The following is a 17,859-nucleotide window of genomic DNA, read 5'->3' on the forward strand; positions in this document are numbered from 1 at the left end:
GGCAAAAAGCAACACTTTGCAAAAGGGAGAATGGGGTGCCTAAGGTCTCTGATAAAAAGCTTTGCCCAGAGATGATTCATTCATGGGTCCCTGTTTGCAACTTCCATTGCCAAAGCCTGACTTTTGACTTTTGGTTGCAGATCCTATGCTTCAATTAGGGCCATTAATTGCTCAGAGTACATGAAATGTGTTTGGCTTCCCTTAGGTACACTGACGTGTCAGGCTTGAATTTCACAGCAGCAAGCATTTTAATCATGAAAATACAAGGCATGTAACACCACCATCCCCCTGTCCCCACCTGCTCCCTGCTCATTCCTATCCTTGGCCTGTTTCAGGTTTCTTCTTAGCGGTTACCCCTGCCTGAAATCATATTATATATATATTTACTTCTTTCTTTATCTTTTCTCCTTGTTGTGTGCTGTAGACAGGAAGCTCCACTAACTACAGTATAGGAGACAAACAATGCCTGTTTGTCACTGTACTAAACAATGCCCAGGAGGAGAGCTGGCACATAGGTAGTCTCTAGGGAGCTCTGCTGAATGAATGTATGCCCGAATGGTCAAATGATTGCTCCACTGGTACACGATGTGCTTTATTTATGAAGTGTAAACTAGGGATGCCTGGGTGGCTCAGTGGTTGAGTGTCTTCTTTCGGCTCAGGGCATGATCCTGGGGTCTTGGGATCAAGTCCCACATTGAGCTCTCCTCAGGGAGCCTGTTTCACCCTCTGCCTGTGACTCTGCATCTCTCTGTGTGTCTCTCATGAATAAATAAATAAATCTTTTAAAAAAGAAGAAGAAGTGCAACCATAGCCATGGTTCATGGCCTTGTTTTGCTTTGTTTACCTTAATTTATATTTAAAAGTTGTTTTCTTCCAACTCAGGTTCTCATTCCCACCTTTCCACAAATGGAATAATGGAGTCTCCAAGCTTAGGACTGAACAGGGACACTAATGATTGTAGAATATTGGATATTGCAGATTTAGAGCTTTTTGCCTCCAAAACATACTCCCCCAACTCATCATCGACATTGAAAGAACTGAAGAGCAATACAATCTTCTACACTAATCCATTCTCCCTTAGGTTTGATCCAAATTCTTCATCTTGTTGTAAGCTCAGTTTACTAAAGGGACTCATTCGTTCGTTTGTACTATAAAATACTATTGAAGACCTACTGAGAGCATGCTGCTCAGCATTTGGGATATGGTTCTAAAACCCATTTGGTAGTTACTGACTACCAAATGGGGCAGCCATTGGTTGCAGTGGCTGCAACCAAATGGGGCAGCCAAATGGGGCAACATAGCCAACAAATGATCATACAAATAACCATAGAGCTCATTTTGGCCTTGTTTTGTGGCAGGAGGTAAAATTCTGTGTGCTTGGGAACACACAATGGTGGGGTAATGAACTCAGGAGGAGGTTTTGGGAGAGGTACCCCCCAGGGGAAAGGAATTTGCAAACTGAGATCTGAAGACTGAACAGGAGTGAATCCGAACCAAGGGAAAGACACTCAAGGCAGAGGGATGTGGCATGTGTATACCTCCAGAACAGACGGTGTTTGGCTCCTTCCAGGATTTTCCCGATAGAGGAATCTTTCATTTTCCTGATTGACCAAGGGACTTTCAAAGAGGCATGTTAATAATTGGTAAAGGTCCTAGCCCCGAAAATAGAACCACAGTAAGTCTTTTTTTTTTTTTTTGCCAGAATCTTTACATTTCAGCTCCCCAATAACTGACTTTTCCCTTTAAAAGGTAACCTGAGTTGTCTGTGTGATAGTAGTGTCCTCAAGCAGGCTGCTGAGGCACATCTCCAGGGAATGACACTGCCCTGGGCCTCAGAATATTCATTTGCTTCTCCTCTGTCATCTCTAAGCTGTCTGTCCAGCTTTCAAAGTGATAAAGAAGGAGGGTGGAATAGATTGCATGCAGTGGAGGCCTGACCATAGATCCCCAGAGGAGTCCAGATTCCACACCCTGATTTACTGATGAGCTTCAACCCATCCATGGAGCTTCCATAGACCCATTTGCAAATGGCTTATTTCTGTTGGAGCACTCCTAAATAAGGAAGAACGGTCTTTCGTTACCCCAAACATAAAACTATCTTGGTAACTAGCTCTCTACCCAATAGAGAGTTTGTCCCATGGCCTCCTCAAACTCACTGTCTATAGTTCCTGCCTACAAACCCGCTCATCTTGCTGTCCTCTTGAATTTGCTTTAAAACCAATATGCCTCAAGGATGTTGTGGTCATCTTCCTTAACACCTTCCTCTCTCACCTTCCACATCCGCTGGTTACTGATAACATTTTTTTTTTAAGATTTTAAATTTTACTTATTCATGAGAGACACAGAGAGAGGCAGAGACACGGCAGAAGGAGAAGTAGGCTCCCTACTGGGAGCCCGATGCAGGACTCAATCCCATGACCCCGGGATCATGACCTGAGCCAAAGACAGACACTCAACCACTGAGCCCTCCAGGTGCCCCCCTACTGATGACATTTCAAAAAATGCTTCTCCAACCCAACATTTCTCCCCATCCCCATTGCCTTCTCCTTAGCCTGCCCCTCCCTTGTTATTTCCTGCTGGTCTTCCAGCTATCACTCCATCAATCGATCTCCAGTCTGTCACACTGCCACCAAAATCATCTTCTTTTAAAGAAAAGAGCTGAAAACCTCTGTTGACTCCTCATTGCTTAGTAAACCAGTGATCTCAAAGTGTGTAGCACCATCACCTGGGAACTGGTTAGAAATGCACATTCTCAGGCTCTACTCCAGATGTAAGGAGTCAGAAACTCAGGTGATGTGGCCCAGCAATGAGTTTTAGCAAATTTTCTTGGTGATTTTTCTGAAGCTAAAGTTGGGGGGGTGGTACTCAAAGAATCAGATACAAATTTCATAGACTTTCATTCACACATGACTTTGAATTATTTGGTCCCAGCTTCTCTCCAGCTTCCTATAGTCCTAAAATTCTTGTTACCCCAAACCTTTTACTTTTCTCTAGGTATGTCAGACCCTTTCACTCTTATGCACTTTTGTAGGCTATCCTTCTGTCTGAAATATCTTTCCTTTCATTCTTCCCTGTCAAGCTCCTCCTACTCATCCTTAAGAGCCAGCTCAGAGGTCACCTCTTCAGTGAAGCCTGCCTCAACTGTCCCAAGCAGCATTTAGTTGTTTATTGTCTAGCTTCCTGTAGCCCTTTTGTTGGCAGCTTAGTTATAGATGTTGTATCTGCAGATGTGGCTTTGACATAGGGAATGGATTTCTACCAGATAATTAGAGCCATTTTAAAATAGAGCCAGCTCCCTGTGAGGAGGTGTTTATAGAGGAGATGTGGGAATTATGAGGTCCACTTTAAGCTGCTATACATTAAAGTCTCACCCTTTCTACGCTGCTCTCCTGGGAGGGATGACATCTCTTGTGCTGACACCATATGCTTGAACAGGGTGCATGACATCCTATAGGCGTTCCACAAATTAAAAAGAAAATGATTGAATGAATAAGAGATTTCTGCCTTGTAAAGCAGGATGAAAGTTTCTATCCAAATTTGAAATTCCTGCCTTCTATCTCCTTGCAAAAGCCTCAGAGAAAAAAGACAGCAATGCTGGTCTGTACACTTCGAGAAGAAGCCACAAACAACCTTAGCACAGGGATTGTTGAGCTGCTGGGTGGGGGATGGAAGGTGTGAGGTGGGAGGGCCACTGGAAATTGTTGGGAATCACTGCTGTACTAACTCTTCAATCTCCCCTGTGTGTTAAGTATACGCCACCCTCCTTGCTCCCCTCACCTTATTGCAATTCAGCCATCAGGGTCCCCTGAAACAGTCAGCATCTTCTCCATTACTGCATCACTCACTCTGGTAAGAGCATTGCACCTCCAAACCACAGAGACCTCTGGGGCTCTGATCCAGGCACTTTCCCTTATTAGCTGTTCAGCCTTAGGCAAGTGACAACTTTTGTTAACCAGCATTCTCAGCTGTAGGAAGGAGTTAAAACTACCAGGTGCACACAGTGCTTTACGTGGAGGGATCAGCCAGGAAATGATCACCATTACTATTATTTATTCTTTGGTCTGGTCTTATCTTCTACCCCTTAAGCCCAGCACCAGCTTCCAGTGCTTTCCTACTGAATCAAAAAGCCCACGAATCCAACTCCTGTTTTGGCTGGTGGAGTCTGCCTCATGCTTTTCTGTCTGTAAATCCTCAACCCTGATCAGTCTGTTTTCTAGCCCCAAGAATGTTCATTTTCCATATGCTCGCCAGCTGGCTACCAGCTCGGTCTCCTAAAGGTTAAACTTTAGAATGTTCCGGAGCATTCTTTTTGAGCATTATCTTTTCTTAAAAAAATGCAATACATCAATGGTTACGTAGTCAAAGCAGCTACACACACACACACACACACACACACACACACATGCACGCATGCACACCCACCTCCATACATCTCCATGTGAAAAACCATCTACCTCTAAAGAGTGTTTCCCAATTTTCCAATAAACTTTTATGTTTTCTTGCCATGGAGACTTCTATCATTGACAGGCAATTCATTACAGGAACTCTGTAACAAGTAAGCCACACTCATCAGTGGTAGGCAGCTTCTTAAAAAGGCTTTTGGTATCTCTGGGCCATTGCCTTCCACCTTCTTGCTTCTCCATACCCCCAGCCCCTGCCATAGGCACATCTGTGCTTGTTTCATTGGCCTGCTGTATGCTGTAACCAAATGCAGGCGAGCACCGAAGGAAACAAATCCACTGCCCTTCGGAGCGCTTCTGACCGGCTCTGTGGTTCTGCTCTTCCCAGCTGGGCCAGCCTCCATCTGGAACCAAAGAAAGACCCAGGGGTTCCAGGCAACACAGAGGTGCTTGCATTTGCAGCTTGTTGTGAACATGTGAGCCTTTCGAGACATCCACTCACCCTGTGTACCTTGAGAAGCCATGTGTAAGGAGTTTGGATCTCCTTAGATTTGGAGGGTAGGCTGTAGAAGGTTCCAGTTGAGAGAATCAGCCTTCAGTGGCTGCGGCTCTTCATGAGTCTGTGGAACTGAGCACATTTAAGGACCTTGGGTCAGGGGTGCGGACAGTGTTGGGGGTGGGTGGGGTGGAGATGGAGTGGGAGGAGGGGCTGCTGTGGGCTGTTGGCTCTTCTCTGGGCTTCAGAGTACCTTCCCCAGGGCCAAGCAGAGCCAGAAATCTGGGAGGCAAAGCCCAGCCTGATTGAGAACCTGGCATTGGGTTTGCAGCCCCAGCGCCATCAGAACTTGAAGTCTGGGGGATGCTTCTTCCTGGAAGCCACACAAACCCCTGGGTAGCCATAAACTGACTACACAGATTTCATTTCTGAACACATGTTCAAAGGTGATAAAACAAATGCAGATGGTTTCTCCAAGCCTCAGTGGAGTGTTTTTACGTGGGCTAGCTAAAGTAAAAAGCACACACAAACACACATATGGGAAGTGAACCACAGAGAAATTCTCAAAAATACCAACCCTAAAAGATCAACCTGGAGCAAGACTTGTTGGACACAAGTGAGAGGGAGAGGCAGCAAGAACAAGGCTGTCCCAAGCATTTGCAAGAAGGAACAAAATCCACATGCACACATATCAGAAAATCACATAGGTTGCTAGTGAGAGTTAGAAATACCTTTCTAACTAGGTAGCTAACTTTCTGCCTAACTTTCTACCACACCTAGCTGGTGTGGCAGCTGAGGATTCAAGGCCTGTCAGTGAGACGGGGCCAGAGGGACTGGGAAAATGCTCCTTTGGGACTGTGTCCTGTGGGATCAGTGATTGATAGACTTTAATCAAGGGGTTAATTAATCCTCCACCTCGAACTTTGGAAGTTCCTACCAGAATTCCTGAATAAGGACCTGTGCAAATCCCTCGATAGCTAATCTTCCTCCTCCTCCTCCTCCTCCTCCTCCTCCTCCTCCTCCTCCTCCTCCTCCTCAGTAATACTCAGAGGGATTTAGGAGCCAAGAACTGAATGATTTCATTACAGTGCAAAACAATCTTCTGATGTCAGCACTACCCTCATTGTATAGGACCAGGAAAGAAAGGCTCCGAGAGTTTAAGCATGTGCTCCAGTTCACACAGCTTGTAGATGGAGGCACCCGAGAGGCTTGTGGGAGGACAGATTCCCCCGCTGGTGGCCAACGGGGCCTCTCACCACAGCCTCCGTAGAGAAGTGAGGACTGTCTAGGCTGGCCACTGCCCCTCTGTGCGGTAGAGTCTCATGATGCCAAAAGCCCCCATCAGGACAGGGGAGTCATCCGAGGACATGCGGCTGTTGGCAACGAAGCTGGGCCAAAACCTGTTCCTCTATCCTGTGAAGCTTCACACTGGAGCACACCTGCCCGTGTCCTCAAGCTCTGTCAGGAAACCAGGCAGGGCGGGAAGATGAAGACGAGTGTAGAGTTTTCCCGGAGCCAGACACCAGCCCGAGTCTCCTCTATTGCAGAGAAGGGTTTGATCATGGGGCTCTGGCAAAGGCAGGTGTGTACACTGGTACAACAGGCCTCCTATGAATCTTGAGGAAGGCTCTGCCCTGGGCTCACTAAGCCCGACATGTTGACTTTGGCAGCGCTTGAATGCCCTCTTACGCCAATAAAGTTACTCAAATGGAACCGGGTAATGCATCGTTGCTCTGCCACCCAGCACGGGGGAGGCAGAGCCATCCCAATGGCCTGCAGGCTGGCGCTCCTTTCTGGAAGGTTTTCATCTCCTCCCCAGGCTCACTTTGTTACCAGAGCAACACTTAGCTCAGAAGCACGCTGCTCCAGACTCCCTCTCCACGTGCAAGCGAACTCCTTTCACTAGGTCCTGTTGTTTAGGGACAGTGCTTTCCCAGGCTGGGGGCTGTGTCACCCAAGCCCATCTCCCCAGGCAGCCAGACCCTCTAGATAGGCCCTACACCTACTTGGAATAGCAAGTCCAGAAGAGGAACATTAGTTCCAGTCTGAGAAGATGGCTTGGGCTCAACCGTAAGACAGCGGTTACTCTACCTGCTGGTTTATTGTGTTCTTGTTCATGAAACAGGTGCTACAAATGTTTTCACACAGGCAAGTTTGCTTTCCATGTCCCTAAGACTGTAATGTTCATTCTTAAATGCAAACTGTCACACAGAAGGGGGGGCCAGGGAGGGCTAGTTAAGAGGAAACCAGACTGTGTCCTCATTTGAGCACGGACTTAACCCGCCTGCTCAATGACCATGGCCAAGTTAAATTTCCTCTCCTGTGCCCTGGAGATGATAGTGTCTACCTCAAAGGACTTGTGGCAAGGAAGGGGACAGTGTTTGGAAGTGCCCAGCAGAAGGTGGGCATAAAGGAAATTCTTCATGTCCTGCCTTCGTATTTGAGGCGTCCAGAATCAAATGCAGTATGATGATGTGCTTAACCAACGCCACTGCAATTTGCTGAGGCTGTTTCAATTTGCTGAGGCTGGTTCAAGCCCCATAAAGAACGCATTTTTTATTAGGCATGTGTTAGAGAGATCTTGGGGCGTGGGCTGCTCTAGACAGAGCACATGCTTTGAGGAGAGGGCTATGCAGGGAAGGCGCAGGACAGGGCTCCAGAGAAGGACAGTGAGTAACTATGCCTCCGACAAGATGGGAGGGGAGAGTCGCTCTAGCGCCAGGGGAAGGTCTGCTTTCCAGCGTTGGGGGTGGGGGAGGGTGGGGGGGGTGGGGGGTGGAGTGCTTGGGGGAGCCACTGTGTCTTCCTCAGGCCTGCCTCTTCGGATGGGTGTAGCCATCATCACAGGGATCCCTCTGCAACTCTGTAACACCTTCCTTCCATCTGAGCTTTTGAGCTTTTACCTGTCAGAATGATAAACCCACCAAAAGTGATACAGAGAAATGTGCTAGCTAAAAAAGGAGACAGAGGGAAGGAAGAAGGAGTGACCTCCAATGGCTGCCCTATGCCAGCAAGTCTGCAGTGATTATTTAGCTGATTTATTTAGCATCCTAATGATAGCCCCGTGAGTTAGCAAGAATCCCCATGGGGCCTTCTGACCCTAGGAAACCCAGGCTCTGAGAGCCTGCAAAGCCTTGCCCCCAGTCACAAGGAAGGGAGGACCTGCGATGTGAACCCAGGTCTGACTGAAGTGCAAGCATTTTCCAATTCTCAGGCAGCCCCCCCCTCTTTTGGGGGGGCCATGAGCCCCAAGGATCTCAAATGAGGAAGTTCTCTTCTGTGTGTAGATTATTCATGATTCATTTCAGCTGGCTTCTGGGTAACCATACAATTATTCTGTTACAAACAGTTAAAACATTTTTTCCTATATGCCTAAAAGGAAGAAAACCACTTACAGAAAGCAAAAACAAAAATCAGAGCCAAAAAAAAAAAAAAATTCCAACCCTTAACCTCAAACCCCAAAACAACCAATGTGCTGAAAAAAACCTTCCAAACTAAAATTGCCAGGTTTGTTGTTACTGTTCCGGGACCATAACATTGAGGACAATCGTAGTTCTGGTTGGCGAAAGTGACAGCAGAGAAACGAGGGCAAGTCCTCGGCAGTGGACTTGCTGGCCAGAATTAAGCATGGAGCTCACGGCTCCCGGGTATCGCTGCAACGACTGCGGTAACGGTGCATTTAATTAGCTCATTAAACATGAAGCATGCATCACTGTGTCTACACACAACTCTGACAGCATCTGATTTCAACAAGTTTACTAAAACGACAGTCATGGCCTTGACAATACTGAATGCAGAATACTGGTGTACACAGATTTTACAGAGCTGCTCCTGAGAGCCGGGTCACAAAATAAGGTTTAACAGATGGGAGAGGCCTGAGGGAAGGCAAGCACACTGATTTTTATTGAGAAAAAAAGCTTATATACTGTAGGGTTGCTGAAGTTTAATAAATAAAGGTCAACTTATAATATATAAAAACAATATAAACATTTATATGCTACATGCATATCATATAATTTAAAGTAATAATTTATATATGGGGAGAGATGCCAATCTATGTTCTTCCGATTTTTCTTGACAAGGCACACACACAGGAGGTGTCTATCCGTATCCACCGCCAGCCCACCAGTTTATTGTTTTCTGACGTCAGTGCTCGGACGTAGGTTTGGGACGTTTTGCACTGAGAGTTCCAGTGTTTATCGTCAATCCCCCTGCAACCGTTTTTGACAGGCCTGGCTTCTTTACATCTTGTCTCATAAAAATATTGTTTGACGGGAGAGTTGCCGGTTTTGATCTCTCCCAGCACCGTGACCTGGTGTCCGCGGATGTCGATGGCCGATGACTTGTCGGTCACCCACAGGCTCTCGCTGTCGCACACGGAGTACTCCCCCCGGTGACTCTTATGCTCCGCGTACCTCTTCCTCCGAGACGTTCTGTTGGCCGCCACAGGGTTGCCCACGTAATCCTCCATGAGATACAAGGGAGGGGGCTCCAGGGGGGTGCTGTCACTCAGCAGGACCCGGGGTGAGCTGTAGCGTCTCTGCTGCCGCAGCACTTCGGTGTCCATTGCCATCACCGGCTGGAACGCCGACCTGGCCGGCTCCCCGCGCTCGGGCTTGCGGGGGGCCCCTGCTTTGGGCAGGGTGCTCTGGTAGTTCTCCTTAACGTCCACCATCTGCTTGGAGAGCTTGTTTTTCAAAATATCGGCCTGGATCAGCTTAATAATCAGGGAATTTAGCGAGTCTTCAGGCAAATTCCTTTGATCCATGTTGTTACCTTGGATGCCACGGAGATACGCGAGAAATATCACATAAAACAAGATGGACATCACCTTGTTCACCTGTAAGATCTGAAAAAGAAACACAGGTGTTAGGAGCGGGCAGTGGCAGCTGAATCCACGTCACTGTGGGCTGAGCAGCCCCGTGAGAGCAGGCAAGAGAACTCAGGCTCCTCTCTGATGTCCGGAGACCAGGGCCGTCGGTTTCTTTCCTTGGGAAACACTGCCTCCATAGGAATCCTCTTAAATTTTTTTAAAACTTATTTTTATTACATTATTATTATTTTTTTAAGATTGTATTTACTCATGAGAGATCCACAGAGAGAGGCAGAGACATAGGCAGAGGGAATCAAGCTCCCTGCTGGGAGCCTGATGCAGGACTCGATCCCAGGACCCTGGGATCACGACCTGAGCCAAAGGCAGATAGATGCTCAACCACTGAGCCACCCAGGTGCCCCAAATTTGTTTTTTTTTAAATTAAATAAACCAAAACCATGAGTCATGAGGTCTACATTATAGAGGAGTTAGGGCTGTCCCCAGGACCCGGGGCCCCAGGAGCCTTTAGGACAGAGGGAGGAGGAGGTTCACACTTAGGACTTCCACCTATGCTCTCGTTCCTAGACAGACATCCCCCATGGCATCTGCATTTGATGTCTGCACTTATCTTCAGGCTTCTGTTGTGTGTGCATGAAGTCCTGCCACTTGTTTAAATACCACTTGAGCCTGAGAAGACCACAGTCCACTCCACCTTGGCAAATTATGAAGAAGTTGAACCTGAAAATTGTAAAGGTATATTTACATTCTTCTGGCAACAGGAGCAGACTTGCAATTGTGTCAAGGAACGGAGCTCTACCTCCCTCCCCCACACCTAATGCAGCTTCTGGATCTCTCAAAGGAATACCCTGAGGCCGGGGTCCCATCTGCTGCCTGCGTGCTGCAGCATCACAGCATCTTCCCCGGCCAGGCCACCTCTGGTGGAGCTGTTCTCCGGCCCTTGTAATGAGCTCATGGGCTGCTCCCCACTCTGAGAGGGCCTGGCCGAGCTCTCCAATGGACATGCCTCACCAGGGTGCCCAACTGCTTCCCAGACACTCCCTTGCAGAAGATAGAGGCACAGAGGCAACCAGCTCAAGTTAATGCGCTGGACTTGCCCCGAAAGGCAAGACTCCTTGTGGATGCATTTTTTTTCTTGTTTGGCCTTTACATGCTAAGTTTCTAGAACACAATGTTTCTTCTGGTGGTTGCATTTTCAGTTTGCTTTCTCCCTGTTTAAATGGTACTTTATTTAACCTATCCGCCCTCTCCTTTGGTTGCCAGAGCAGAACCGCGACACAAGGTTTCCATTGGGTCCTTATGGAATTATAGGGCTTATCTCAAGATACCTTTCTGGCTGGTCTGTCCCTCACCAGAGCTTTTCTGAAGGCTGGCGCTGGAAGGAGGCTCTTCAGGTGGGGAGGGCTGGCAGCCGGAGCGATCTCCACCTCGTCCCGTGATCCACACCACCCCCGTGAGGTATCCATACCTTAGTTACCATTGCCACCACCTCACTGCCTCCCAGGGGTTCACAGTTTCCTCTTTAAAGCTCTCAGCATGGAAAATAAAAAACCTTCCCTCCATTCACCTTTGGTACTTGCAGAGAGACTTCACTAAATCCAGGGGGAAAATAGAACGGAAATAAACAAGAGGGACGCAAGAATCAGAGAGCAGCCCTGCTTACCAAGTACCCATGTCTGAGCTTGCCCACACTAACTGGCTCCTGAGACTTCCAGACGCAGACTCTTCCCCATCTTGTCTGAAGCACTGCTCGCTTGTCCCCAAAGGCCAACAAGGCTGCAGGCATTCTGCTCCTACTTCCTCCCCCTGGCTCTTGGCCCACCTCTTTGATAAGGGGATCATCTTCCTTCCATGGGAACCACTCTTTGTGGACTACTGACTCCTCAGGGTCAAAGCCGAGAGAAGGATGCTAGCTTTGCTGCCCACCCCTAGAGACTGTTCTAAGAATCCTATTATCCTAGGAAAGTGGTTCCCACAGGATAACTACTCTCCCTCCCATTCTGCATATAATTGACATTTCCTTCAATGTTACAGACCCAACAAAATGAAGCTGGAACACAAAACGTATGGCATGCATGCAACTAGAATTGCATGCCCTTTCTCCCCGCTCCAAACAGAATACAGCTGCAATAAAACAATCTGGGACTAAAAGTCTATCAAAAAAGTTTATTCAGTCTTCCCAAAGCCCAGCCACTGCAAGCTAAGATTACGCAGGATACCTGCTCATGAGGAAATAGATCAAGTATGGTCAGCGAGGGGAGGTCCCAGAGAGGATGAGGGTTGATGTACATACAGATTGGCCAGGTAATGATAAGGGTGTATCGACAGGAAGAAGGATGGATGGTGCCAGTGGGGCTGGGGATGCAAAAAGAAACATCTGCGTGGCTGGTGCCTGAACACAGAACCAAAGGGCTTTAAGGGTAGAAGAGCCATATGAAGAGAGCACTGAATCCAGCTCCTTCACTGCATAGGTGAGGAAACCCTATCTGCAGTGGAAAGAGGAGGAGAAATGCACAGGGAAGAGGGGTCCTCTAGCGGCCTTTTCTGTCAGATCACACCTGGGCTCGCACGCCCCAGCCCCAGCCCATTTGCTCTTTCAAAGCTGCCCGAACAAGCTTTAGGAGCCGTGTACACGTGCTGTTCCTTTCTGCTGGCAGGCTTTCCTCCCCTCTCCTGTTGAAATTATACCCATTCTTCGGTGCCTGGTTGGAAAGCGAACTTTTCTACGAGGGCCTCCAAAAGCAGTAAGGCCTCTGAGAAGCCGCAACTGCCACTTCCTCTGCATTTCTGCAGCATGTTTCCGATTCGCTGCCGTGGCAGGTCTGACAGGCCTCAGGGTTCTAGGTACTTTACTCACTAGATTCCCTCTCCTCCAAGGCCCTCCAAGGAGCCCCTGCCCGCCTGTGGGCCTCCCGCCCTCCCACCCCATATCGACACCATGGTGAATACAAGGTGCAAGTCTGGATGCAGTGAGTCAGGGACGGAAAGGAGGGTGGCTGACGGCAGAAGAGCCACCTCATTGCAGGGCCTAGCGCAAAGGTAATTTAGACCCTGCAGGGTGGTGGCAGGAGATGTGACTGCCTTTGAGCCAAGACTCTCAAGCCCCTGCATGCATGCCCTGTGTCCCATCAGATCTCACTTACAGAACACCTATTTAAAGGTAAAATTCTTAAGAACTTCAAAATGGCAACCACAGCATTAAACTGAATGTAGAGTCCCCTTCTTGAGTGCAGGAGCTTGGACGATGGGCATGCATACCTAGGAAGCCAGCCTTGGCAGCAGGGCGACAACGTTCCATTTTGGTGAAACTGTTTGAAGGGGAGAGTGGCCATCCATTTTAGGTCGGGAGAGATGGGCAAAGCCCACAGAGTGCTGCGTGGAGGGGGTCAGGTTCAGAGCCTGGGACAGGAGCTGTGACTTCAGCCTGGAGATGTGCAGAATGAAAAGGCCCTCATGCCCACCTGCTTTCTTCCTCTGGGCAGTGGTGACCAAGGACTGTGGGTTCCAATGAGGCAGTGGGAGAAGTCAGAATTGTCAGGAAGGAACACTGTATCACTGATATGGCTCAGAACTGCCAAAGCATGCTGATCATGAAAAGCAGAATATGGGGCAGCCCCGGTGGCTCAGCAATTTAGCACCGCCTTTAGCCCAGGGCCTGATCCTGGAGACCCAGGATCGAGTCCTACATCGGGCTCCCTGCATGGAGCCTGCTTCTCCCTCTGCCTGTGTCTCTGCCTCCCTGTCTGTCTGTCTGTCTCATGAATAAACAAATAAAATTTAAAAAAAAAAAAAACAAAGAAAAGAAAAGCAGAATAACTTGTAACTGATTTTATTATTTTTAGCTTCTGCCCAGACAATACTTAGCTGCTGTACCTGGGCTGACTGCTCCTACCAGCCCACCTGGTGGTGCACTGCCTCGGGGAGCCCCAGGCATTGGGTGCATTAGAACACAGGTCTCTTTCAGGCAACTCTGACCCCTCTCGGATCCCAAGCACAGAAACTCAGCCGGAAGAAATCAGGCCATCATCGGTGGGGGTGGGGGTGGGGGTGGGAGAGACACACAGGAAAAAAATAGTAATATAAGAGTTTCTAAATGCCTCTTAGCATTGGTCCTACCCCTTCCTGGAGCACCACAATTCCTTACCATTGATTCCAAAACCTTACCACGATACTTGAGATAAGTTGTGGGAATAAATCAACTGCAGACTGGTAAGTGTTGCTAACCCACTTGTAAGGCTGTATTAAAACCCAGCCGGAGTGCCTGTGGCTGCCACCTTGATAATCTGCTTGTAGCTTTTTCATGGAGAGTAAGTCCAAGAATGTTGCTATTAGAACTTCCAAAACACAGATGTTTGAAGCTGGAAAGGGCCCTGTGGAAACCCCTCATTTTGTTTTTGTTTTTTAAGATTTTATTTTTTTCACGAGAGACACAGAGAAAGAGGCAGAGACACAGGCAGAGGGAGAAGCAGGCTTCACGCAGGGAGCCCGATGCAGGACTCCATTTCAGGACCCTGGGGTCACCACCTGAGCCAAAGGCAGATGCTCAACCACTGAGCCACCCAGACGTCTCAAATCTGTCATTTTTACAAGTAAGGAAACTGAGGCCTGGTGTGGGGATGGAGGGCTTCGTCTAAGATTAGACTCCTCAGTAATGGCAGAGAGTGACAGATGACACGGTTCTAAAGTTCAAGAAAAATCATGTGGCTTGTGCCTAAGTAACATTATTGTGAGGGTTTAATCATGAAATCTATACAAAAGCACTTAGCACAGTCTCTGGCCTGCAGTGGCACCCTGGGAATGTCAGCTGGACATGAATTTGAGTTCCCTGTGGCAACAGAGCGGCTGCATGCCTCCCTGCATACATACGAGCTACCAAGCAGCTGAAGTCAGGAATTCCTTTCCACATACAGCCCACAGCAATCTGCATCAGCACAGAGCTTTCTCCCAAATGCCACTGCTAGCAAGTGCTTGGATCTCAGACCAGCCACACTGGTTGTGGCAGAAGTAAAGATTGTTGCAAATTGAAAGCACAGAGCACAGGAAAATCACAAAAGCAAACACGCATGAGAGGCTGTGAAGTGGTGTTTCTGGATAAGCTGAGGGCAAAAAGATCCCAAATCTGATCTCTGGCTCCTTCTAGTCACCAGAGTCTGTAGTTTCCACCCCATCTTCTGGAGTAGGCTTTCCCAGAAGACTAGCTCCCTGGAGTCGGGAGTGAAGAAAGGATGGCGGTGCCAGATTGACCCAGGCAAGGCACATCAGTGAATTTTTCGATTTAGTAGGACCTCTATGCTTCTTCTTTTTTGGTCACTATTTTTTTTAAAAAAAGGTGTTATTTATTTATTCATGAGAGACACAGAGAGAGAGGCAGAGACATAGGCAGAGGGAGAAGCAGGATCCCTGCAGGGAACCCGATGTGGGACTCGATCCCAGGACCCCAGAATCACACCCTGAGCCAAAGGCAGACGCTCAACCACTGAGCCACCAGGTGTCCCCTCTGTTGGTCACTATTAATAAAGACCCCATCTAAGCCTGCTATTGTGTTATCATTGGCCACATGTCTTCTCTTGCATGAGGGGCCATGTCCTCTTCATCCACCCACGACTGCTGCCTCACACGGGGCTGCAGGGTCTCCATGTCTACTTAGTGAATGAGTGCCCACCAGGATCAAGACCTGCCCAAGACACTGCTCCCTGGCCCAAGATCCTGTATGGGCTTCTGCCAAGCCTGGTCTGGAAGCCACTCAACTCTGCCTTCTTTTCCCAAAGAAAATACAAGCCCTGGCTCTGAAGTAGGCCATGGTCCCCAGGCTCTTCTTGGCTATAATTGGAAAAAGACCTGTTAAAGACCTCAGTAAAACCCCCTTCCTACACTCTCCCCAGTGCCCATTTCCCCTGCACTGAGTTTTCCAAGATCCTGACCAACTAGCAGATGCTATTTTGCTCACTTAGAAATGCTTTCCCACATATGGTGTTTTCTCGTTCCCCGGAGCCACATTCCTACAAGGTTTCACCATCCCTCAAAATACTCAAAAGAGAGCAATTTCTGATTTCTCCTTTCTGGCTCAGTTTACAACACACACACACACACACACACACACACACACACACACACACACACACAGAGGGGTTTGGGGTAAAGCAGCTGAAATGGAAATGAAAACTGGTTGGAGAGTGGGGTGTGACAGGACCTGAGTGTCGTCCCCATCCCTCCCCACACCCCCGTGTCTGTCGTTTGGCACACAAACACCTGGGGGCGCTCTCCTCTGAGTTCCGATCTACCTTTCCAGGACTGGCTTCCCAGCAGGCGCGCCTCCTCCTGACCTTGGACCTAGAGACTTTACTTGCTGCACATGTGTGGAGTGAATACTTAGCCCAGCTGGAATGGGAGCATCAGGAACAGAAATGCTAAGTGCCAGGGACTGTCGTTCATCAAACCTTTAATCTCAGTTAACAGCTCCTCTGAGGTATGTACTAACATTCCCCATTTCAGATGGGGAGACTGAGGCACAAGATGGTTAATAACCAGCTAGCAAGCAAGCAGCAGAGCCAGGATTTGATCACAGTCCCACTTTGCAACTGATGTCCTTAAGGATTAGGCTATGTGGTCAGTCTGTCCCTGCTCTTGAATATTCCAGAGAGTTTATTTCCAGAGGAAGTTTAGGTTTAAAGGCTGGAACTAGGACAGGTTCCACCCAGCGGGTCGAGCATCTCTGCAGGAATCCTCAGCTCTGGGCAGCAGTTCTCGGTGTTTGAGGCCACCACTCCTGTTTCCTCCTCCCCATATTCTCTCTGCAAGTGTTTGCCATGCAAGGAAACAAACTCCTGTCCCCCTTAGGCCTGATGTCCTTCCAGGTCAGCCTCTCCACGGGTCATCCATCCCCACATAGGCCATGTGTCATGGTGGACGGAGCACCAGATGCCCCATCTCAAGCCCTGGCTCTGGCGCCAGTGCTGGAAATCGGGGTGACTTACAAATAAGGCACAGAGGCTGTGCTCTGGCTGTTCTCAGGGAAGAGGCATGAGATCAAAGTGGAAGCACTTTTTAATTTGCCAAGTTTTTAATATGCAAATTCTAGAGATTTCATTGTTTCCGGTACAGCCACATCCTCTGGAGGCAAATGCCTTTCTCTGGCTAGGTTAACAAGGACACTGTCCAGCTGTATCCAGAAGGGCCTAATTCTTTGGAGAATTTCTGCAGCCATGATATGGTCTCTGACTAATGCTAAGGGCTCAAAAGACTACATCCTGCCAGATAACCCTAATATCTTGTTCAGGGACTGGAAAGGGGGAGAGGTGGTAAGGCGATAGATTTAAAGTAGAATGACAAAAAGGAAAGGAATGTGGTGGAAATATTAAACTAAGGCCATATAGAAGGCTGGCTAAGCTTGCTACCCATATCTTGATTGCAGAATTAACTCAAATTGGCTTTGTTCTGAAACCAGGTCCTGAGGCCTGAAAATTAGTCGGGCCATATGAAGATGTTCTGACCCATGACAAGGCTGGTTGCAGGGAGAGAGAGAGAGATCCTGGTGGAGCCTCCACGGGGGATTGGTCTGGTTTTGGTTAATCTCTTTATTAATGATCCGGAAGCAGGATAGAGGAAAAAGTGGCAGATTAATTAAAACGCACAGATGATGCTCAAAAGGAAGGTGCTACAAACACCGGTGAGGACAGACCAATTATTCCCCAGCACCCGTGGGGGTTGGCAGCCTGGAAATAGCACGATGAGATTCAAACTAGAAACACATAGGTTAACTCACTGGAGGCGAGATGATTCCAAAACCAACAAGGGAGGGAAATGGTTGTAAAGGGATGAAGGGAAGGAGCGACTTGGAATGGCTACAAGGCGTAAATGAGAAATGAACTCACATGACTAGGGCTATGTGGGCTTCCATGGCCTCGTCTTCTTCCCCTATAGCCCTCTGTTCTTTCCTAAATCCCATTCCATTCATTCTGAGCACCCTCTGCAGTGGTGGCAACTCTTACGTTCCCTGTTTCATGAAGCACAAAAATACTCAAACGGAGCTTCAGAGAGGGCAAGAAGTAGAGCCAGGATTGCAGAGCCAAGTGGATGGCTGTCACCAAAAGATGCCGACTGGCTTGCTCTGTGTTCCCCCAAACTGGAAGTGA

At 48.3% G+C, this 17,859-nt stretch overlaps 1 protein-coding gene across 2 annotated transcripts in view; it reads right to left on the minus strand.

Moving 5' to 3' along the window:
* Positions 1-8,637: 8,637 nt before the first annotated feature.
* The window catches only part of NTF3 (neurotrophin 3), a 71,659-nt gene continuing 62,437 nt past the window's right edge, over positions 8,638-17,859 (minus strand). Inside the window, exons 1-2 of one of the 2 annotated variants that reach the window (XM_072799271.1) lie at positions 10,277-10,447; positions 8,638-9,745 (exon numbers count right to left, since the gene is read on the minus strand). In XM_072799271.1, coding sequence (XP_072655372.1) covers positions 8,951-9,724 — 774 coding nt within the window. In that variant the 5' untranslated portion in view covers positions 9,725-9,745; positions 10,277-10,447 and the 3' untranslated portion in view covers positions 8,638-8,950. Of the gene's footprint in view, positions 9,746-10,276; positions 10,448-17,859 lie in introns of those variants that run through there. The other variant, XM_072799270.1, reaches the window with a different exon arrangement.

The sequence above is a fragment of the Canis lupus genome, chromosome 25 (genome assembly GCF_048164855.1).
Source record: "Canis lupus baileyi chromosome 25, mCanLup2.hap1, whole genome shotgun sequence".
Lineage (NCBI taxonomy): Eukaryota > Metazoa > Chordata > Mammalia > Carnivora > Canidae > Canis > Canis lupus.